The following is a 24845-nucleotide window of genomic DNA, read 5'->3' on the forward strand; positions in this document are numbered from 1 at the left end:
GTTTCTGCTTACTTCTGTAAGGACTAAATTCTTAGTCCAGATTCTATCGTCAGTTATATTATGTTAAACTGACTTCAACTTATATTACTACTACTTTTTTAAAATAAAGCACAGCAAATATGTTTCTGTCACAGTGACAGGGAAACATATTTATAACAGGGACCAAGTTGAGCACTGAGAAAGATAACCAACATAGGAAATAACGTAGGAGTTGCAGATCACACGAAATGTGTGTCAAAAAGGAAGAAATGGGAATTTTCTCTCCAACTGCTAAATTTGTTTGCTAAGGAATTCAGAAAATTCACGGAAAATCTATTTCATTTTGGAAAGAAGTAAAAAGGAAGATCTCTTTAGACTTTCTTACCATAGCTATTTCTTTCTTAAATTCTGTGACTGGGGTAATTATAAGTTGAATTTAGCCTTTTATGACTGACCTTCTAATTCTTCTCTTAAAGATTCCTGGGCATACTTTTGCTCTATATTTATCTAAAATCCCATTCCTCAGGGTATCCAGAGCAGAAGAGCTAGTAAATACCTGAGAGCAGTGTGCCCTCTTGGGACCCTCTCTCTTGCACATCCTAAAGATAATCTGTCTTCTGATCCAGCTCGAGTAGAACTTCCATTTCATTAAGTAATATGAGGGACCAAGAGGCACCCCTGCAATAACTCCATAGCTTTGAAAACAGAAACTGCTTTTACATAAGTTTTGTTTTTCACCAAAAATTGACTGACCTGAAAGAGCAGTAAATACTCAGTTTTTCTTTATACTTGCTTTTACAACTATTATTTCATTCAGAAACCTCCCAGTTTATTTGTGAGCTACTAAACGGTGATGCCTGGAAATACATGCTTATATCTCTCTGAATATTTGCTCACTGCGTTAGGGATGTACTTGTACATGCAGTTTCCTCAGCCTGCTCTAAGTTACACAGTGAAATATTGAAATATCTTAAACATCAGTACTAGGATAAATGAACCTGAGATTACAAATCTTGTAGTTGTTCAGTATATTGGATGAAAATACAAAAATTGTGCAGACAACTCTGTCCCACAACAACATCTCGGAGACAGGATTGTGATTCAAGTAGCTCCCTCTGATCAGATTTGAGTAAAAGTTTGAGTAAAATGGACTTTTGGCAGGACATTCAATGTGTAGTAGGACCATTATCAAATTTAAGCTTCTAGAATAGTAACTAAAATGCTCTAAGGTCAAAGCTGTATCCTGTGGGCTTTCTGAATCTCCATATTTATTCCCTCTTTGCATGAAATGGGAATTCTGCCTAACTGTGCATCCACCCAGCACCCCTGACTCTTTGGGCAGACCCTCAATTGCTTTTTACAGTCAACCGGGTCAAACTCTGTGTGGCATGAAAGGGTTAGGAGCAGCTTATGAATTGTATCTCCTGTCCTACCCATTGGAAATGCATCCCTTCACTTCCACTTGCTGGAAAACAAGTTTTCTGCTGTTGGGCATAATAACTGAAGAAACAGAGGTGCATTGAAAGAAACACGGGCAAGGGCATAGAGAACAGAAATGTTGCTTTCCAGCGTGACATTGTTTCACAGTTAGTGTCTCTTTTCCCTAGTTACTAGGAGTAAGAGAAATGACGTTACACTTAAAGATTCTGGGAAGTCAAGTATATGTTGAATTTTGGGAATATGTAACCTGAAAATTAAACTTTGTAGATACAAAGATAAGTCACTATTTTTGCTTTATTCAAAATAAAATTATAGCAGTGGTTTTGGGCTGGTGGGGAACCCCGCTGCCCACCATGCAGGCACGGTATCTTCGCTGGACTTGGTGCCAGCGTATGCATAGCTGCTCCTAGCCCATGAACGAAAGAAGACTCAGAAAGACTATGCTGAGGATTATAAAGTTGTGGTGGGGGTGGATGCTGCTATTGCCAAGGCAAGAGCCACCACAGCCTAACTCCTGCCCTGTGCTTTGCCTTGTAGCTGGCACCAAAGCCACCCCGTTGTTTTTCCAATTCCTCTAGCACTGGGAAGCGTAAGAGGAGCGTACACAGGCGGACCCAAAGCAATGCATGAATATAGCTGACGTTGCCGTGAAAGAACAAGCTGGGGTACAGGTGCCAGTTTAGCTGCTTTGTCACAGCTTTGCACCTGCACAAAGCAGAGGAGGGCAGCTGTCGGCAGGTAAGTTAGCCCAGCAAAAAGATGCTTGTGGTTATTCTGCTTTTGTCTGGTTTGTACAAAATCACTTGCATATTTGCATAATGCATTATAAGCTGGAGGCATCTTCTGAAGGGGCACAGATTCCCATGTGGAACGTGAAGTGGTGCTAAGCAAGGAATCTGTGCCATTTTGTGAAGTGCTTTTCTACCCCATCTAGCTTTCCTCTGTTTGGCCAGGTCAGGAGAAGGTAGATATCTTCGGTACCAAAAGACAGTAAGAGGAAATTCTTCTCAATGGTAAATTACAAGCATGTTGCCAGCAAGTTTTGGACTGGAAGGTGAGAAGGGGCAGAACTGCCTTGGGGCCTCTAGACTAGAGCTGGATTGCTACCATGGACTGAGCTGAAGACTTACAAATTTGAGGTCGTGTCCTCAGAAGGTACTGTGTATTCCCCTTTCCAAAGGAAGCAAGTATAATAATTTCAGTACTGAGAAATGGTGCTATTGGAAATTCTTCCATATTATTCTTAGGTAAAACAACAGGTGCCTAAGCAAAAAAGCAAGTATGGCAATGCTCCTATTTGTGAAGGTCTGAATAAGTCAGTTCAGTATAAGCAAAATTTAGAACACGTATTCAAATCACCATTCTGTTTAATGCATCTATGCAAAGAACATGTTAAACAGAAAGATATGACATCCAAATACTCCTTCGCCAGTGGAAAAACAGCCCCAAGTTAATACATGAAAACTGTTGTACATCTTCAACATTAAATGAGCAGGAAACATAAACAAGAATAAACAAAAATGATAATGGTACACTAAGGGAATGACAGTGTGATACATAGAGGTATCATATAACAATTCAGTATTATCATTTTAGGATATCTGTACCTTTTCTTTTCAACAGAGGCTGCTCATATTCTCCATTACACCTTTTGTCGGCATATGATGAATAAGTGTGATGGTCCTTTAAATCACATGTACTACACTGTACAATAATATTTAAGAAGACTCTTGTGTCTTTCACTCCTTTAAAAAAAGAAAAAAGAAAGTTATTAAATGTTGATGATGGAAAAATCAATCTTTCAAGAAGGGGTTGCAAATATATTTTTTCAGCTGTGGAAGTTTCTGCAAAAATACCTCTTTGCGCAAAGACAAATTTAAGTATGTAAGGTTGGTATAAGTCTTTTTTGGTTTCCTATTTATTAAACCTGTTCTGGAATATTAATCCTACACACAACTCTTGCAGACTTTTCCTTCTCCTCACTAATTCCTTGTTTTATATGCTATATATTTTTATATCATTTAAAAACATTGCTCTCTACAAAACTTTTTTATACCCTGGTCTTAATTTGCATTCCAACTAATTGCTGTAGGAGTTTCATATTCTTTGCAAAAGGAGATATATCTCCAGATCTATTTTCTTTTGTTTTTCTTTCTGCCTCCTCCCCTGTGTAAATACTATTATAAAAGTACATTTACCAAAAGACTATTCACTGTAAGAAACATCCTCATGTAGAACAGCAGTGACATGATGCACCACACAGCCATCGATAACAACAGAAACAGGATCAAGTGATAGAAATATATGTGATTTCAATCAGTCATTTTGGGAGTGTATTTATTCAAGATCCTTCAAGTGGAGATGAATAGCAGGTTTCTAAATGTGATATTACGAGGGTAAGCAAATGAGTCATTATTTGTATTATAGTGCAATAGAATTGGGCAAGAACAACACTACAAGAGGGAATAAGCAGTCATATCTAACTGTTTATTCTATTACATTCATCACCACGGGGTGTATCTGTACATGTCAGGTCAAGGTCAGTGATCCTTGTTCACATGAATCATTCCCAATGCTAATGAAAACCACCCCTGATGCAGCGTGTTCAAACACCAACAGCTTCAGCAGACGACAACATCAGGCTGCCTCACTTCTGCGAGCCAGAATTCACAGGTGAGGCAGAACAGCTGGGTGGAATTCAGGGCTTAGGATGGATAACGGATTAGCAGAGCCAGTTGGAGGAGATCAGCATTGGAAAAAAGGTGAGTAATTTTTAACTGGAGGACGAAACAGTGCTGTTGCGTAGTAGGCTGTGGCTCCTTTACACCTTGGCTGTTTGAGTTTTGAAGCCAAAGAGAGTCTTTCAAAAGCAAAAAACAAGAAAAAAGGCAACTCGGTTCTGAGTCAGTTTCCAAAGAATAAGTTTTAAAGTTATGATAACAATGAATCCTAATTATCTTTCTCCACAAGCTTCTTGAAGCCAAGGAAACAGAGATGGAATACAGTGGCACAGGAAGGAGGTTTTCTTTTCCTCCCCCCCCCCCCCCCCCCAAAAAAGAAGGATCAGTGCAAATTCTGCATACATTCTCTCTGCATTTCAAAGTGTCCAGATAGAAAGAAGGATACGCCTGGTGGAGGTGCTGATGACATATAGATATGTAGGCATACGAAAAAATTAAAAATCAACTGTGGAATACCTTTTCAGGGCTGTTGCAGTGACTGCTATAATTTGACACATGGGTGGATTTATTATCAAGATTACAAACAAAAGTTAAGCGCGTTATTTGTACTTAGGAAACATACTGCTCTGCCAAATCCTCGGGACTACAACCGCCTTTCAAACTATTTTTTCTTGCCTGAAAATTGCTAATATTCCATCTCTCTGTGGCTGTAACTTTTTAATCACTAAATCTGATCTTAAGAGGACAACAATTTTCAGAGAATATTACGTTTATTACATTGCAGCGATCCTTCTACAGAAATTTGGCGGCCCCACGCCAAAGCAAGGGGAGGCACGCGGTGGCGGGGCAAGTCCCCGGGACCCTAGCGAGGAAGAGGGTGCTCCGCGGAGGTGAGGGAGGGAAGGAGGGAGGCTGCTGTCTCACCACACATGGGCTTGTGGGAAGTGGGAAGCTCAGGTTGAGTTACTCATCGTTATGGAGTCAGGAGTGTGCAGAAGCAATGATTTTGATGGCAGGAGGTAACGTACACATGGTTTTCAGCGAAGGTGCTGTAGGAGGACTTGCCGGCGGGCAGGAGGAGGTTTGTGCTGAGGACTGTCATTTCCCAAGTGTGGAAGCCTTCTGGTCCCGGGAGCGCACCACCGCCTCCTCTGATCTTCTCCCTCCCCACGCTACGAACAGGGGGCTGCCGCCGCTCTGCCCCCCCCCCCGCAGACCGCGGCGGCGCACGGACCCGGCCGGGCGGGGGGCCAAGCGCCGTCCCCCGGCGCTCCCTACGCCGCCCCGGCTGAGCGAGGCGGGGGGCGCGGGGCGGCGCTGCCCGGGACTCGGCGCTGCCCGCCCGCTCGCCCGCGCTGATTGACACCGGGCCGGGCGGAGGCGGGCCCGCCGGGACCGCGCTGCTCCCGCCCGCCGCCGCCGTCGCCGCCGCCGGGCAGCGGGTCCCGCGCTCCATCGCCGCCCCCGCGCTCTCCCCGCCAGGCTCGGCGCGGCGGTGCGCGGCGCTGCCGCCGCCCGCGGCATGGCCGGCTCGCTGGGCAGGGGGGCGGCGTGCTGGCGGATGCGGAGCGCGGCGGGCGGCAGGAAGGAGAAGCCGCCGGGCGGCAAGCCCCAGCCGCGGCACGGTAAGGGCGCGGCGGCGGCGGGGCTCGGCGGGGCGCGCACCGAGGTGGGACGGGAGCCCCGAGGTCCGTGCGGAGCAGCCCCGAGGCCAACTTGTCTGTGACTTCTTGTACCCGCTCGGCTCCTCCGGGGCAGGGGGATCTTCTTTTCCTTTCCCCTTCGGCGGGTGCGAAGGGAGGCGAGCTCCCTGCGCCCGAACTCCGCTGAGCTTCGCCTCATGCCTTTTATTTACCACATACCGAGGCCAGGGGAGAGGAACAGTGTTCGCCTGCATTTTGGCATCTTGCTTTGATAGCGGCTTCTTTGACTGTTGCAGAAAGCATTTGCAGCCTGGCAAACGCCAGTGAATCCGGGAAGAGTTCTCGAAATCTTTTCTGGCTTGCATCTGTCTGGATTTAATGCCCGGGAAGCACTGTTAAAAATACTTGCCCTGTGTGCTCTTGCCCCCCCCCCCCCCCCCCCCCCCCCCTTAATTGTTCGGGGAGATAGATGCTCTCTTCCAAGGCTAAGCAGCAGGCAAACAGTCCTTCCAAAAACAGATCCTGACTTTGAAAACATAGAAGGGGATGGTGTCACACGAACTATTGAAAACAAGTGTTCAGGTTTGTGACCCGTTGTGTGCTGAAGGGTGAATGCGGTTACTCAGAGCCAAATCTGTCACGTACGGTTTCCTTACTGTACCACTTGACTGCCACCGTTGTGTGCTTTGATGAACAAACCCAACTGCTTGGGGAGGTACGGTCGCAGTGCCTGGAAATCTCCCTAGAATTCGTTCTAGCTGTGCGTTCCCCATGCGTTTTAAACCTGCTATTTGGGTAAGAGTGTTTGCAGAAGTCTCTGACCTAACCCCTCAAGGATAAAGTAACCGTTTAAGTTGTGTTTGAGTTCTGCTTTAATTCGTGCTTGTCGGTTGTCGGATATGTCAGTCCCCAAAGTAACTTTGTGCCTGTTCCAGAGAAAATAATTTGGCTGAAGGAGTAATCTGTAGTCTTCACAAGTATATAGAGCGCACGCAGTAGTCTTGACGACAAAGGTGTTGGGATGACGGGGAGCCTGGCGTCTTAGGCGACGGTGTTCTGAAGAAGGTGCTTGCTATGAAAGTAATACCCCCCAAGTGCAGGTCTGAAATTAAGGAAAACTAGAAGTTGCTTCTCCCACCGACTGTCACCTGGATATTTCTGAGCTAGTGTGATTTTTGCAGCCATACCTCCTTTTCTCTTTTGCTTGTTTGTGCCTCTTTCATAAGGCAAAGAGGAAACAGACTAAAAGAGTCTGAGCGAAGGTTTTGTCAGTGGGTATTAAAAAACCTCTAAAATAAATGACAGTGCAAGAAAGGAACTGTTATCCAATTAGAGAATAAAAGTGTCTGTTTAAAAATAGTTGTAAATATTTATCCTGTTAATTCTGAGTGTAATGCTGGTAGTGGTGAGTAACTCACATGAAAAAGAGAGTTGGTGGGATCCCTTTAAGTTATATACCTGTTATTTGTGGGTGTTATACAGTAGCTAGGCACATAGACCGAAATCCTGGATGCAGTGAAGTCGGTGGGAATTTTGCCACTGACCTGAGAAGAGCCAGAACTGAACCCACAGACCACGTGGTGTAAGGTGTTGGGCCAAACGGGAAACCTTTGACCAATACAGCTATGCAGTTATGGCAAAGGTTATAGTAGTGCAGTATGCTGCTGTGATTAAAATATTATCAAAGTAGCTCTACCATAAATTAGTTAAATTAGGAAGATATTTTATAACTTGGTTCTAATTTACCTTTACAAAAAGGTGTGGTGTGCTTCAGTGTCAGAGTTGCTTCTTATAAATGTTTTGTAAAGTGTCATGTGACAATTCTCATTTAACAACGTGGAACAGTAAATTACACTGCAGCACATGTAGTTTGCATCCCAATTAATTTTCAACTGTGCTTTAAGGGTAATCGCTCTTTCTGCTGTACTGTCTTTGCAAGGTGCACTGGACTTATTTACCAGGTCATTTACTATCCGTTAACAGCTCCAAATATAAGGTAAAAACAAAATTAGACCTCTAATTTGTATGTCCCTAATACTGATTGTGTGCTACAGGGAGATTTTTGGGGACAAAAAAAAGTGTAGTATTATTTTATATGCTTCTTAAATTTTCAAAGTTATAGAAACACTCTGTTTTTTCAATAATGGACTCAAGTAAATTTCGGCTTTTGTAGACAGTATTGACCACTTCGTGCAGGAATGGAAAATTTACTTAAAATGTTCAGGCTAAAGCATTAGGGGGGTTATAAGTAAGATATACCTAAAAGTAAAATTGCGGTATGTGAGCTGTCAGCAATTTTTCACTGGCAAACAGACTTACAGGTTTGACTCATTCATACATGCATGCATGCAATTATTAAAGTGAAGTGAGACCTATTCACAGGGAACTGGGAGGTATCGAAAGTATGAAATACTTTCAATTTTGGGAAGTAATGTTGTTCTTTCCTATTCTCTTTTTGCTGCAAAAGCATTTCAATGGGCCACCAGCCTGTGTTGGTAAAAAGTGGCATAGCTCTATGGATCACAATGGCGCTGTTACGATTGACTACCAGCTGAAGACCAAGCACGCTATTTCTGTGTATGTTTGGATTAAGATACGTTTATTCAGGCATCACTTAAGGGTCTAAACTGGCAGGGTGCATATTGAGTTGCGCACACCTGAGCAAACCTGCCATTTAACTGAGTCAAGTTATTTGCCAGCTTTGACATTCTTCTCACCTTTCATATGAGTAATTATAGAGACTTTTCTATACTTTTCAAATATTTTAAAACACATAGGAAATTTTCCCTATGATCTCATGTGCAGAAGTTCTTGTTTTACACTTTTTGTAGTTTCATACCATGTAAAGCTATGTAAAGTAGGACTAGCATTTCCACCCATTGTCGTCTAGCCAGTAAATGAAGTCTTTGTCAAGACTCCAGCAAAAAGTTCAAGATCCTGTTAAGATGATAAATATTAAGTGTCTTGTAAAAAGCCTGTTTTTAAATGATTTAATGTTGGGTTAGCATTGGTACCTTACCTGTAAAATCTCCTAAGAGCTTGAAAATCTAGATAGATGGCTACAGTCAGGATTCTATTACAGATACTGTCGAGGCGGAAGATGTTAAGGAGTAGCATAATGGAAACCACAGTGTAAATCAAGTAGTATTTTGCTGTATTGCTTAAGAAAACTTTGAAATACTTGTATGAAAAAATCTCCTCCCTTGAGGACTAGATATGGAAAGTTTGTGACTAGAAGCTGTGAAACAGAAAGATGTTTTAAGTTACTTGACACCACCAAAAATAACTTCTGGAGTGAAAGTAGTATTTTCTATCCCTTTTTAAAGCTATGTGAAAGTTTTGTAGTGAAAAAGTCGGTCTGCATCCTTAGTATTAAAACAATTACCAGGGGAAAATAGCACAAGTAAATAGTGCTGGATGTATATGTAGGAGTGTGTGTGTACACATAGGTGATCTTTTAGACAGAAAATGATTACTTCTTAATTTATTTGATTTTTTTTTTTTTTTTAACTGCTCACAAAATGTGCCGAATTTGGGCTGGGGAGTGGCAGTCCTCTGTGCTTCAGCCAGCACAATGGAATCAGTTGGTATCGTGCCAATATGTCGGATCATGCCCAGGTAGGCTGGATAAATATTTGTGAGCTGTAGCAACACAGACCTTTTTCACCTGGACCCGCTGACTAATTTTAGTCTTCACCTGTCTAGAGCTGTCACAGAACAAGACAAAACCTGTTGTCTCTGTTTCTGTTTGGTGTTTATCCCACCTGAGTGTAACGGAAAGGTTGTAGCGCAGTAAGGGTAGAAGTCAGCATATTATCGCTCCAGAGAAGTGGACTCCTCTAACTGTGTCGAAGCGATGGAAGAATGGGGAGGGAGGAAAAAAACCTACAAACCTGTCCGTTGTTTTCCTCTTGTATAAGCTTAGATGTATGCACTTACGCTAATGACTTCTGGTTGCTGCTGGGCTGGACTGGACTAATTCTACGGTTGATAATAGGGAAATGAAGTTGTGCTTGAGCTTTCTAGTGTCAGGTGTTCTCATCTTCACACATTTCTTTGTGAAATATTCAAGAACGTGCTTCAGTATTTTCTGTCGGCTTGTTCCTTTTTTCCTTCTCTGTCTCCTGGGAAGTAATGTTCTTGGTCATATTGAGGTAGTCATAACCAAATCTTCTGTTTTGCTGGAGGCGTAGTTTTCTACGCCTCACTTTTTACATGTGGCTTATTGTCATATTTGTAAAAGTAAATGTCTGAAATTCATGTAGGCATTTTAATAAACATATATATTTATATATATATAAAATATGCTTAATATAAAAGAATAGGAGTTCTCTTCTTGAAGCAAGTAAACCTCTTTTCTGTGATCAGCTGGAATAATCTGCAGGCAGACTTTAAACCTTAAAACATTTTTCTGGCCTATATGTTCAGAAAGTGTGAATATTGATGTTATTTCTACTTAGATCTACTAACACTTCAATGCCTCAGCCACTTTTGGGATCTCCCTGGTCAGTGAGTGTGTGTTTGCCATGTGTAATGAGGACCTTGCTGTGAAGGCATGGCTTTCAAAACAAATGGATGGGTAAAGAGTTTGACCTGGAGAGCAAGAAGGGTTGGTTTACAAACATATTTTAACTTGCTTAGCCTTTTCCTTGATGGAAGTGCCAGCTGATACCTCTTTACTTACCTTAATCAGACTATATGCATTATAGGTACAACTTCTTAAAGGACTTGTCTGATTTAGGAGTTAAATGCCATTGTGTGTGTGGGTTTTTTTTCCTGTTGGTTTGGTTTTTTTTGTTTTTGTTTTTCAAATTAGTTCACAATGATGTTACTATAAAAAAGGTAATACTTTTCATGGCCAGAAATGTGCATGATAAAACCGGTAGATACCTGTTACATGGCTGTATGTGCCTTTTTCCCCCTAGTTCACGGAAGAGGTTATTTATCATACTGATAAAACCTAACATTATAACTTGCATGATTAGAAGTAAGTAATCAGAGCTACGAATCCATGGATTATTCTAAATTTGAATTTACAGTGGAATGACAAACTCGCCATCTAGATCTTAGAAGCAGACTCCAAATACAGTTTTATAATACTCATTTAAATCTAATTTTGGCACAGAAATGTAGTTAAGAAACTAAAGACTTCCCCTCCATTCCATAACCAGATTTATTTTTCTGACCTTTTTTATAGAGAAGATTTGGAGAGTTTTAATCAGACAGAGGTCACAAATCACTTTGCTCAGAAATGCAAGGTATGCTTTAAAAGGAGGAAAAAAAATCACTTTCCTGATCATTTGGCTCTTATTTTTTAAAATTGTGAAGCTAGGTGAAATGATTACTCTGACAGAACTATAGAAACTATCTCATTTTAGTACATTCTGAAGTATTTTATATTTTGAGTAACCCTGGCTCAGGGGCATTTTATACTCACATCTGGAAGTTTCCAGTCTTAGTATTCAGTTTAGTGTCTCTGTCTTTGTCTTTCCATTTAGCCTTGCCATGTTATAACAATGAATCATCTTGTCCATTAACTGAAGTTGGAATGTCTGTTTATGCACTGAATTTGTTTCATCATGTCGCCATAATAACTGATTGGAACCGTGGCAACTCTGACTGCTTTCCCATATGTATTTGGGCTGGACTTTACCCAGTGCTGTTCTGAGCAGCAGAAGGATAAGCCATCATAAAACCTGGAATATCTTTATCCTCTTAGGATTCAACCTCTCTTTCTCATGAAACTGTAGGGCAGCATTTTCATCTTCCATCTCCATGTATATGAAATCGGGTAGAGGCTGTAGTATTTCCAATCATATGAAATCATAGCAGACTTGCAATACGCATATAACAGTTAAACCAGGAATGTTGTTATTGTAGGTTCACTTTGATATATTCTGTTTTGTTGATGGATTTTAAATTAGTGCTGATTAAAATATTGAAGCATTAAATAAAAAGTGAAACAAAACTACAGTGGCATTCTTTGATTAATTTAATAATGTTAATACAGCAGACAGGTGACACAGTGCAAATGAAGGGGCCACGTGGCAGGGAGGCTGTGCCAGCAAATGCAAATTCACACCTCTTGCCATGTGAGTGGGCTTGCAGATAGCACTCTGGTTGCTATTTAAGCAGAGTGTTTTGCAAATAAATGTCCTTTTGGTAAAAAGGTATTACACTGGCTGTACCTTGACTCATTTATTAGCATGTAGCCTTAACTTACTTTGTGGTGGTATCATGGAAATTATTTTATTTCCACGAAAAAAACAACTTTGTTGCATTTGGAAGGTAAATACTGAAGGAGCTGCTTATTAAATAAAACTGAAATGTTGTGTAAAACATATGTGTTCTTTTTAAGATGGCTTTGTGATCTTGTCTTGTGCACTGTGATACCTAAGAATATTTTTTTGTGCCCTCTATGACCAATTTTCATTAAGAGTTGTTGCCACATTCCTGTTGAAATTATCGAAAAGTAGAAACGAGGAGTAGGAATTAGTGGGTAGAACCTTCTCCTGAAGGCAGATTAAAGTGGAACTGTTAGTTTGTGATAACGAACCCAAGAGCCCGTGGAAAGAAGTGAGAAAAAAAGACTTGTTATTGTCAATGACTGCATTGAGCTTTGCTGTACAAAGCATTCCAGTATTTTGTTCAATACTTATCACTCTGAAGCTCTGAAACTATGGAGCTGTCTAAACTGCTGGCATTTGTAGTGAGGGGGAGGAATGGGAGGTTGAGAAGAGATACTTTCTCCAGAAGTTGGATTGTGTAAATTTGCGTGGTATAACCAGGTGTCCTCACCAGTTTCTTCTTTTTGGCTGATAGTCGCTGTGGTTTCATGTGGGAGGTCATGGTTGCTGCTAGACAAGAAGTGGGCGTGAGTAAAATTTTTTAGGAGGTAAGTGAGAGGAGGTTCTGTAATGAGAAGCTGTATGCAGAAGGATCGAGGCACCCCTGCAATGCATTCACATCAGCCAGGATCACAATGCTGATGACTTGCTGTGTTCTGTGCTGGGCAGAATATCTCTAGGATTTTGCGTCATTTTTAAATATAAGACATCCTGATAATGACGTCTCAACATCATTAATGTATGGCTTATAATGTTCAAGCCTGAGTTAGAGGGGATGGGAACGCAATCTTCAATTTTTATTTAAGCTAGAGGTATGAATTTTTGGCTGACTAGCTAGTTGGAATTCCAAGAGATATTCAGGTGTGCAAATCCATTTAAAAACTGGAGGAAAGTGGTCTTTAGAACACAAGAAACGCTTTAGGGAAACACGGTCTTTTCCAGCCTGGATGACGTTGGAGTTTTGTAAATTCGCTATGGCAGGGTGCTCCCAGTCCAGGAATTGATTTCAGTTAACACTGAAGTAGCCTGAGGGATGGTCAGTTGTTTGTGTTAATGGTACAGCTGGGTGCAGCGTAAATTGCTTCAAGCCTTTGGCCTACCAAGGGAAGTTCTAACGAAGCAAAAAAGAACTTATCACTGGTTTTATTCATTGTGCAACAGGAGGACATCTTGTTATTTTTCGCTGAGAAGTGGTAATGGTCTGATGAGAATAGGAGCATATTTTGGTTTGTTTTTTTTTTGTGTGTGTAGTCTTTGTTTTTGTAATGTCCAGGCTGAGAAGCTAGTCCCAGCTCAATTACTTTACTTTTGGGGAGAGGGCTATATTACAAATGTAAAGGTGGGAAAAGGATCACCTTGCAGAAACTGTGGTGACATTCAGTGAGATCCTGATCTTGGAATGACTTGATCTTGGGGGACGTAGCCACTTGCTGTATGCACCATATCAGTCGGTGAGCTTATTTTCTAGGCTTTTTGAATTCTTCTGTTTTGCTGCTTGTTCCAGGGACTGAAGCAGACAAATGATCTCCAAGAAGTGATGATTAAGTGACACCTGAGAGTTTTTCGGAGTTAATAACTTTGAGCAGTTGTTCTGTTGCAGGGAAGGTAAATCTGAAGATGCATCCTGGATCATGGCTAGCTTTTTTTCCCTATCTTATTCCTGTAGCACCGTGATGCCAATTTGACGGTAGACAGACATTTTTAGCCAATGGCTTTTGTATTCTGCAAACTGAAACTCTATTTTACTACTTTCTCAGTGTAAAAAGAGGAAGGTTGCAAAATTATTTATTGGTATAGTATACCAATATACCATATATATATATACACACACGTCAATACCATATGACTTTTTAAAATCAAGTTAAAATATTTAGATCCATTAAGTTCTGCTTATATTCAGCATATCTAGTGGAAACCAGGTCGGAAGTGTCCTAAGGAAGGTCTCTAGTCCAGTCTCCTGCTCTGTGTCAGCTCTGAGATGAGATCAGGTTGCTCAGGGCTTTCTTCAGTGCAGTCTTGAAAACATCCAAGGAAGGAGAATGCACAAAATCTGGCAACTGATTACTTTTTCACAAGTTGAAATTCAAAATCAAGCCTGAAAACTTTGGAAAACTGGGAGTTCTAGATAATGGCCCCGTCTTCCTAGAAATCAGGCCAAGAGTAAGTGGTGCTAAAATGATTCCACTGATGATCTGAAGTATCACTTGCAAAACATAGTGCAAACTGCCTCATTTTTCTTTCTGGGGTCTGTCTCTGGCTTCTTTGGCAAGGAGTCTGGAACCCTGAAGGTCCTGTTGGATCTGGGCTCCCAGCGCTCTCTGGGTCCCAGCTTTAGGGTAGTAGCATGGCTGCCTGCTCTGAGGCTCCATGTGCCACCCTGCCAGCAGGGTGGGTGGGTTTCTCTGGGTGTCCCCTGTCTCTGGCTTGAGGAATCTGCTGAAGAAGCTGCAGCTCCATTTCAACTTTATGTCCTGGTATCTTCTTGTGTACAAGCCTACCAGTGAATTTCACTGTTTTCCAACGGTATTCCTGCGTAAGAAATTGTCACGCAACACAGCCTGGATGCAGTAGTACAACTTTGTTGGTAATATATTTTCCTGGTATAGAAGAGTACTGTTTTTCTTTCCAAGGAAGCACTTTATAATTTTTGGTATTAACAGCCATTGTCTCGCATAGCCTAATAAATTCAGCTATTTGGTATAATGAATTTGTTAATGCTTCTGCAGTCATGTAATAGGATACATTGGGCCATGGGCACTCTCAAGGCACTCATGTTAAGAGATTGTTTAGAGAATAACTTTCTTTGCTTAATAATATTTTAATAAGATCTTTCATTGAGTTCTCTGGCCATTAAAGTATCAGTTTTGAAATTCTTCTCTTGCTTGTGTTGTCCCCAACTGTTGTGTTTTTTGCTGTTTTTTTTAAAAATCTGATATCTGATTTTATCTTTGTCCCACTGCTCTTTGCAGGTTTTGCTTTTAACAAGTAGATGGGTAAGCATTTCTATCAGTACAGGTCTGATTCAGAAATCTTTGTTCAATGGTTTTCCTTGGACCTTACACTCCTAGTAATACTTCAGGTGTCAAAGTTAGGGGCAACAAAGTTGGGGCAACACATAGTTTAGAAACTAATTCAGTTAATTTAAGTCATTTATGATTTTCCTAACGTAGGGAAAAATTAAGGACTGTATCTACTACCAAAGTTGTGAAAATTTGGCAGCGGCTGACTTTGTGATGCAAATGGCAGGACAGATTTCTCCTGTTTGTAATCTTTAACATGTTTCTTGAGAATTAGCACCCGTACTTCAACAGTTGTATTTTTAAATGTGCCTATGTGCGAGAAGGTGTGTACGAAACCAATCCGTGTAGCAGAAGGAATTATAATGAACGAATAGCTTTTTCAGGAATCTGTGTTCTCTGGTCATAACTTACTGAATCTTGAATCTGGCGTAGAGAAATGTGCTGTATGAAGGGTGACATGAAGCACTTTCATTGTCAGAGCAGCACTGCATAGCGCGCGTCTGTGTTACCACGTTTTGTTGTTTGTATGTTTTTGCTACAGAAGAAGACAGCAGTCACAGCAGGCACTACTGAGGAGCGTGGCTAGGAACTCTGCTGCCATCTGTGTTAGCCCTGTCTGCTCATGTTGTGTGCTTGTTTCCATATGTGTAGCTTAGCACTTAGTCTCTACAACCATTGGAGTAACATATCTGAGAACAGTTGTGATAATAAAGTTGATGGCAAACAGTCATTTAAGAAGTTAATTTACTTGTTTTCAATATACATGGTTGGTTTTTTTTTTCCTTTTTTTTTTAAATCCCCTACTACTTTAGACAGATTTAATGAGATACTGCTGCTTATTCTGAATTTGAACTTCTCACTTTTGGCTTTGTACATCATAATCGCCTCTACAGCAACCACTGCGATGCCATAAACAGAGGGTTTGACTTCAGGTGAAGAATGTAGGCAGTAAAAGCAGAAAAACCCATAAAGGAAAATGTGGGAGGATGGGGAGGACAGGGAAAGTGATTATTCTGGCTTTCTGTGTAGCGATACCCCCCCAACTTTTTCTTTAACCTTTACTGATAGCTGAAAAAAAATAAATTCTTTTAAAGCGTCAGAGTGGAACTCTGTCTAAAAAGGCAGTATCACTGAAAAAATGTGTAAGCAGTGGAGTTTTATTCTGTGTAGGATTTCTTTTTCTCTCTTTCCATTCATTTAAAAAAAATCACTTTAGTAAATCCACCGTGGGAGGATAGTTTTGCTGCTGTAGTTTTCCCAGGATACAGCAAGAGAAATTGCATTTGCAGTTCACAGAGAATGAAATTAAACTTGCTCTGTCCTGATGATCCAGTACTGCTATACCCAGCGCATTTCTGGGAGAGACTCTTGCGTGCTATAGGAGACAGTGCCCTGAACGTGCTTGCACCTGCTCTTGTGCATGAAGGAACAGGCAGGGATTTGGGCCCACGTAGCTCTCAAATTAGAATTAGGTACTGTGTGGAGTGCCTCTGTGGGTGCGTCCGCCTCCTCTCTGAGGTGTCGCTCTTGGAAGGGGAGACTTCAAACATGTCACTTTGTTTGCTTATAGAGGTTGAGACTACTTGCCGCTCTGTAATATATTTATACGTGCTCAGAAAGATCGTGGTTTTAGAGAGCATCAGGCAATCGAAGGATACCCATTTTCAACTTGCATCGTCTCATGTTCAAAACATAGTTCGGTGCTAAACTGTAAAATCAGTAAAAAGGAATTGGCAAATGCAAATCACATTGTGGCAACTGAAAGCGCGGACTGTCGCGGCAGAGGCGATGGGCTCCGGTGCAGGCGCGTTCCCCAGCGGAGCGGCGGATGGCGGCGTACAGGGGGGGGTCCTGAGCCGGGGAACCCGCAGGGGAGCGCAGGGGCCCGCCGGCGGCTCGCACGAGGGCGGCTGACGAGGCGTGGGCGGGGCCATGAGCAACGGCTGCCACCCCCCGCTCCCACTAAAGGCAGCCCCCGGGAGCGCTCGCCAGCAGGGCGCGGCAGTTTGCGCTGCGGGAGGGCGCCTCTTGGAAGGAGGGGCATTCCACGGGCCGAGTGGGAGCCTTGAAGTACGCATAACACAGCAACCGGGCACCGTTCTGTGACCATCTGCACGGGTCAAGGGTGCTCATCCTACCCGACCCTCGAGGCAGAATGGCGAGCGCTCGTCTGAGAGCAAAGGCTGCGGCTCCGGCTGGGGGGTCTGCACCATCTACCCCAGCGGCGGCCGATGCCTCCACCCAGACGGAGCTGCTGAAGGGAGAGGCTGCGGTGCAGACCTCAGGCTGCAGGAAGTGCCTGGACCTCTCTCCTGGGGTCGGGACAGGCGGCAGACCTGCCTGCAGAAGGTGTGCCCAGGTGGAGGACCTCCTGCAGCAGGTGGCTGAGCTGCAGGAGGCGGTGAGAAGGCTGTGTAACATCAGGGAGGTGGAGAAGGAGTTAGATAGCTGGTTCGAAGTGCAGTCTGCAGTGGACCTGCAGCCCATGGCCAAACAACCAAAAACTCCCTCACCAGCACATGCAGAAGGGAGTGGGGCCAGTAACGCAGAAGGATGGATGGTTGCAACGGCAAGGACCAGTAGGAGGAAGAGACTTCCCCTGAAGCCTGAGGTGCCCTTGCAGAACCACTTCAACCACTCTGCAGGCCAAAGAGGAAAGACCCGTCACACCAGGAGAGATGCTGGAGCTGAGTAAGGCAGCCCAATCTTCCCCCGTATAACAACCAGCGCCACTAAGAAAAGGCGACGGGTGATAATAGTAGGCGACTCTCTTCTGAGAGGTATGGAGGCACCCATCTGCTGACCTTATGCACTCTTTAGAGAGGTGGGCTGCTTACAGGGGGCCTGTATCAGGGATGTCACTGAGAGACTTCCAAGCCTCGTACAGTCCACTGACTGTTATCCACTGCTGTTGTTCCACATGGGCACCAGCGATACAGCCAGGAGCAGTCTGAGGACTATCAAAAAGGACTACAGAGCCCTGCGAGCAGTGGTAAGGGACTCAGGAGCGCAGGTAGTTTTTCTCATCAGTCCTGCCGGTCAAAGGGAAGGGGTTTGAAAGGGCCAGTCAAACCTGGCGAGTCAACAAATGGTTATGGGACTGGTGCCACAGCGAGGGTTTCGGCTACTTAGACCATGGGACTCACTTTGAGAAACCTGGTCTACTGGGGGCTGACGGGGTCCATCTGTCAGAGAAGGGGAAGAGCATCTTCGGTCATAGGCTTGTCAAGCTGGTGAAGAGGGCTTTAAACTAGAGATGCCGGGGGAGGGGAACCTCAACCCATCCCACTCCTACCAGTTTGACGCCAGGGCCAGCAATAGATGCCCAGAGCCTGGAGAAGGAACACAGCTCAGCAGGAGAGCGCCTGAAGAGCAGCACAAAGGAACTCCAGCCAGTAAGACAGCTTCATCGGGGGCCCAACTTAAATGCCTCTATGCAAACGCACGTAGCATGGGGAATAAACAAGAGGAGTTAGAGACGTGTGCACGCCTGCAGGGCTGCAACCTTATTGGCATCACTGAGATGTGGTGGGATGGCTCCTACGATTGGAGTGTTGGGATGGAGGGATACAGGTTCTTTAGGAAGGCCAGGCAGGGGAAACGAGGAGGGAGTGTCGCCCTCTATGTCAATGACCAGCTGGAGTGCATGGAGCTCTGCCTGGGGACGGATGAGGAGCTGACCGAGAGCTTATGGGTCAGGATTAAAGGGAGGGCAGGGACCAGTGACATTACAGTGGGGGTCTGCTACAGGCCACCCAACCAGGAAGACTGAGCAGATGAGGTCCTCTATAGACAGATAGGAGCAGCCTCACGCTTACAAGCCCTGGTCCTCATGGGGGACTTCAACCACCCCAACATCTGTTGGAGGGACAACACGGCAGGGCATAAGCAATCCGAGAGATTCCTGGAATGTATCGATGATAACTTCCTTCTCCAAGTGGTAGAGGAACCAACGAGGAGAGGTGCTATGCTGGACCTTGTTCTCACCAACAAGGAGGGGCTGGTGGGGAATGTGAAGGTCGAGGGCAGCCTGGGCTGCAGTGACCATGAAATGGTGGAGTTCAGGATCCTTAGGGCACCAAGGAGGGTGCACAGCAAGCTCACTACCCTGGACTTCCGGAGAGCAGACTTTGGCCTCTTCAGGGATCTGCTTGGCAGAGTACCATGCAACAAAGCCCTGGAGGGAAGAGGGGCCCGAGAAAGCTGGGTAATATTCAAGGATCACCTCCTCCAAGCTCAGGAGCGATGCATCCCAACAAAGAGGAAGTCAGGCAAAAACACCAGGAGGCCTGCACGGATGAACAGGGAGCTCCTGGACCAAGTCAGACACAAAAAGGAAACCTACAGAGGGTGGAAGCAAGGACAGGTAGCCTGGGAGGAATACAGAGAAATTGTCCGAGCAGCCAGGGATCAGGTTAGGAAAGCTAAAGCCCTGGTAGAATTAAATCTGGCCAGGGATGTCAAGGGCAACAAGAAAAGATTCTATAGGTATGTCGTGGATAAAAGGAAGACTAGGGAAAATGTGGGCCCTCTCCGGAACAAAATGGGACACCTGTTTATCTGGGACATGGAGAAGGCTGAGGTACTCCATGACTTTTTTGCCTCTGTCTTCACTGGCAAGTGCTCGAGCCTCACCGCCCAAGCCGCAGAAGGCAAAGGCGGGGACTGGGAGAATGAAGAGCCGCCCACTGCACGAGAAGATCAGGTTCGAGACCATCTAAGGCACCTGAAGGTGCACAAGTCCGTGGGACCCGATGAAATCCATCCACGGGTCCTGAAGGAACTGGCGGATGAAGTTGCTAAGCCACTATCCATCATATTTGAGAAGTCGTGGCAGTCCGGTGAAGTTCCCACTGACTGGAAAAGGGGAAACATAACCCCCATTTTTAAAAAGGGAAAAATGGAAGACCCGGGGAACTACAGGCCAGTCAGTCTCATGCCTGTGCCTGAAAGATCATGGAACAGATCCTCCTGGAAGCTCTGCTAAGGCACATGGAGGCCAGGGAGGTGATTCGAGACAGCCAGCATGGCTTCACTAAGGGGAAATCGTGCCTGACAAATTTGGTGGACTTCTACAACAGGGTTACAGCGTTGGTGGATAAGGGAAGAGCAACTGACGTCATCTACCTGGACTTGTGCAAAGCATTTGACACTGTCCCGCACGACATCCTGGTCTCTAAATTGGAGAGACATGGATTTGACGGATAGACCTCTCGGTGGATAAGGAATTGGCTGGATGGTCACATTCAAAGAGTTGCGGTCAACGGCTCGATATCCAAGTGGAGACCAGTGACGAATGGCATTCTTCAGGGATTGATATTGGGACCAGCGCTGTTTAACATCTTTGTCAGCGACATGGACAGTGGGATTGAGTGCACCCTCAGCAAGTTTGCCAACGACACCAAGCTGTGTGGTGCGGTCGACACGCTGGAGGGAAGGGATGCCATCCAGAGGGACCTTGACAGGCTTGAGAGGTGGGCCTGTGCGAACCTCATAAGTTCAACAAGGCCAAGTGCAAGGGCCTGCACATGGGTCAGGGCAGTCCCAAGCACAAATACAGGCTGGGCAGAGAATGGATTGAGAGCAACCCTGAGGAGAAGGACTTGGGGGTGTTGGTTGATGAGAAGCTCAAAATGACCCAGCAATGTGTGCTTGCAGCCCAGAAAGCCAACCGTCTCCTGGGCTGCATCAAAAGAAGCGTGGCCAGCAGATCGAGGGAGGTGATTCTGCCCCTCTGCTCTGTTCTGGTGAGACCCCACCTGGAGTACTGCATTCAGCTCTGGGGCCCCCAATGTAAGAAGGAGATGGACCTGTTGGAGTGAGTCCAGAGGAGGGCACGAAGATGATCAGTGGGCTGGAGCACCTCTCCTATGAAGACAGGCTGAGAGAGTTGGGGTTGTTCAGCCTGGAGAAGAGAAGGCTCCGGGGAGACCTTATAGCAGCCTGAATATATCCAGTACCTGAAGGGGGGGCCTACAAGAAACCGGGAGAGGGACTTTTTACAAGGGCATGTAGTAATAGGGCAAAGGGTAATGGCTTTAAACTGAAAGAGCGTAGATTTAGGTTAGATGTAAGGAAGAAATTCTTCACCATGAGGGTGGTGAAGCACTGGAACAGGTTGCCCAGAGAAGTTGCGGATGCCCCATCTGTGGAAGTGTTTAAGGCCAGGTTGGATGGGGCTTTGAGCAACCCAGTCTAGTGGAAGGTCTCCCTGCCCATGGCAGGGGGGTTGGAAGTAGATGATCTTTAAGGTCCCTTCCAACCCAAACCATTCTATGATTCTATGATTTATTTGTTTAGTTGGGTGGTGGTGGGAAAGGCAACTTAAAAAACCCCCATGCTCCTTTTTTTTTTCTTGAGCAATAAAATCTTACTCTTTAACCCCGCAACCATCCGTCCGATAGAGATTACGTACATAAACCTCTATTTCTAGGCTTTCGTACTGCTTTTACAGCTGGCCAGTTCTTCCTTTTGGGCTATAGCTTCTCTAAAGCAGCTTCAGGTAGATAAATGCTCAGATGACCTTAGTACTCATGTAGCACCTTAAGTACATGCCTAACAGTCTGCCCAGCAATAAGTACTTCCTTTTCTTACAGAATAGAAATTGAATGCATATAATGCCTATGGGGGAAAAAATCACCAGTAAGAACAGAGAAAGCCCAAGGATCAGCAAGGATCTCCATTTAATATAACGCTGATCCCGTGCTCCACAATGGTTGTCAACGTGAGGAGACTCCCACAACATATATATAAAAAAAAGTTCACACTTGCTGTTCAACAATTCCAGCAGTTTTCATTTACATTTCAAAGCCAGAGAGAGACTGAGAGCTCAGACTCATATCTGTGATTCCAGTATTCCCTCTGTCTGGATGGCTGTTTCTGTAAAACTGACACAGTATGGGCAGTTTTCATCAATTTCATTTGTTCCATCTTCTCAGATGAGCCTTTAATCTCCTGCTTGCTGATCCCTGACTTATAATTGGATTTGACAGTGATAGGATGGTGGTAAATATCTTGATGTGAAAGTCTATAACAAGGTAGAACTGTCATTTCTCTCCTCACTCCTCTGGTGTGGTAAAATTTTATTTGCAAAGTGTGAATAGCCTTAAAGCTTAAAGCTGCCTGGTTTCAGGCCATTTTCAGGTGCATCTGTTTACAAGTAAGTTTGGTTTTTTTTTCCTCTGGAAAAGGCAGGAAAAAGGCTTATTTGTTGACTTGCTTCTGAATGTTTTGGAAAGCAATTTGACGTCAACTTGATTAATTATTCTGTTTTCCCAGAGGCTGACAACTTGCTGATTTCAAGTAAGACCTAAAATAATAGGTATTTGACGTGTGCATAATCATTTTGATTCGTGAATAAAGCCCCTCCTGAATGGCTTTAATGCTGTCAATAAAACCTTACAGTTAAATGAATGAAAATACGTTTAATAGCTGTATTTAGCGAAAGTCTCTTCATGCTTTTTTTTTTGCACTGTTTTGTATACATATGTTAGCTGCGTAACTTCTGTGTCTCTTGCTTCCTGTCAAAATGGAAAAATCCTTTCTCTTTGCTTTTTAAGCCATCATCTGGATAATCTTAAAGCTCAAGTTTTGCCACAAATTAATATAGTAGGAATATTCAAAGTATAGAAGGTTAGGGACATACACAAAGTTAAGCATATACTCAAGTTACATTAAGTGTAACCTATGCCTATGGAATAAAACAGTTTTGTCCAAACTATGAGGTGTTATCAGTCCTTTTCCATTTTAATAAAGCTTTTTTCTTGACTATTTTTATGTGGTTGTGTCTCCCCTTTACTTTTTATATTCTTATTTATGATTCTGGCATTGTCCCTTGTAGCCTGTCTGCTACAAGTCTTTCTGTTACCAATCTCGGGAGGAAAAAGACTCTAAATACATTACCGTATTTTCTCTCTTTCTCTCACTCTTCTTTTCATGATACACTAATTTCCATGTCTTTGCTGTTCCAAAAATTCTTCCCCCTTTATTTAGTCCCCATAACCTCAGTTAAATCTGAGCTTCACTGTCAAAGGCAAGAATTTAAATGTGGTTTCCCCTCCTGCTTAACCTCTTGCCTTTCCTTTTTAGGATTTGGTGTTTCTTCCACCTTCCTATTCGAATTTCCATCTGGCGCAATACAGACTCTTCTATTAGATAAATATAAATTATCTGTTGCTAAGATATATGCCTTAATGTGATTATCTTAAAGAAGTTTGTGGGGTTTTTCATGTGTGTGAAATTCTTACGGTTTTCCTTCACAATTGTAATGAGAGTCCAAATTGTCACAAATTACATAGCTCCACACACTTACCTATATCATAGCACCATGGTTTTTATTTATGTTTTCTCTGCTTTCTGTTGATTTTGTGCCAATAGCTCCAGGAAGATCAACTGTTATTCCTCAGACATAGTAAACTTTCTAGGTGTAACTTTACAGATTAAGGTGTAACTTTACAGATTAACAGGAGAATTCTTCTGAGTAAACCACTCTCCCAACTATGCACATCAAAACCAAACTCAAATCACAAGATGTGCAGACAAATGCTAGTGAAGATTGTCCTCTGTGGAAGCTGCTGTTGTCACTGACGTGGCTGTGAGCAGATGTCTTTTTGTCGTTTTGGGTACATGTGACTTGCAGAACTCTGGAAATTACCAAAGGAAATTACCAACACCGCATATGGCACTCACTGAAGGTGAACACTTGGACTGAGCTGGTCCTACCAGCATACGATAGTGTCCAACTGACCATGAGCCAGAAGAGAACCTTCTGATAGGAGGGAATTGCAATGTGTATGGCCAAAGACAAGGCTGACGTGAAGTTCAACAAATGGGAACGAGTTACAAATAATTCAACATTCAGGCAAAAGTGATAACCATCGTTGTTTGTGCCAGCATGTGAGTTGATCTTTAATTAGCTTAGAATTAAAAATTTTGCAACTTTAGGTGAAAGATGGTAAAGGCTGTGCCAACTGATAATGAATTGCCTGAGATTTTTGGAGGGATTATTACTGAAAACAATACCATTCCTATGAAGACATGACTTCTATATAATATATAATTTATTTATATTTAACATATGTTATATCAATGTATAGATTATGTGTTAATGTGTAAGAATAGGGTGCCTGTTGTGGAAAGGAATATGCAAAACTCCATACGAGAGAGGACACAGCATTGCCTGACTCTTTCAACCAGTTATAGGTGGTTTCCTGGCAGTGAATGAGGAGCTGAATTTAATGACTTGAACATATAGGGGTGTATAGGCAATTTCTGCACAGTGGCTATTTGCATTTGAGAAATAGGAACAGGCATGCAAGGAATTTAGTAAGGCAAGTTTGTAGATTTTTGAGTATGGAGAAGAATGCATATACTGGGGAAAGGTAGCATCTGGCCAAATCAGCATGCATAGAGCTTGAATGTTGTTGGCACTTTGCAAAATTGCTCATCAATAGCTTCTTGAGTAAACAATTTAATTTTACAAGTGTGGAATATTTTTGAATGATGAAATATGAGATATTATAGCAGTGATAAGGAGGGCGATAGCAAAGAGGATGATTAAGAAGGAGACAAAACAGTAGAAGTAGGACAGCAAAGCCTCACAGAGAAGGTTTTATTTCCAGATGGAGGGCATTCTACAACTGAGCTTGCACAAAGGTCAGTATAGTGGATTTAAAAAGAGATGTGAGGATGAAGTATTTAATTGGTTAAAGAAAGCAAAGAGGAGTATGATATACG

At 43.4% G+C, this 24845-nt stretch overlaps 1 protein-coding gene across 2 annotated transcripts in view; it reads left to right on the top strand.

Annotated features, from left to right (window-relative positions):
* Nucleotides 1-5085: 5085 nt before the first annotated feature.
* ZNF385D (zinc finger protein 385D) overlaps nucleotides 5086-24845 on the top strand; it is a 464447-nt gene continuing 444687 nt past the window's right edge. The window contains exon 1 of one of the 2 annotated variants that reach the window (XM_076331202.1): nucleotides 5086-5119. In XM_076331202.1, coding sequence (XP_076187317.1) covers nucleotides 5101-5119 — 19 coding nt within the window. In that variant the 5' untranslated portion in view covers nucleotides 5086-5100. Of the gene's footprint in view, nucleotides 5120-5622; nucleotides 5726-24845 lie in introns of those variants that run through there. The other variant, XM_076331200.1, reaches the window with a different exon arrangement.

The sequence above is a fragment of the Aptenodytes patagonicus genome, chromosome 2, assembly GCF_965638725.1.
Source record: "Aptenodytes patagonicus chromosome 2, bAptPat1.pri.cur, whole genome shotgun sequence".
NCBI classification, from domain to species: Eukaryota; Metazoa; Chordata; class Aves; order Sphenisciformes; family Spheniscidae; genus Aptenodytes; species Aptenodytes patagonicus.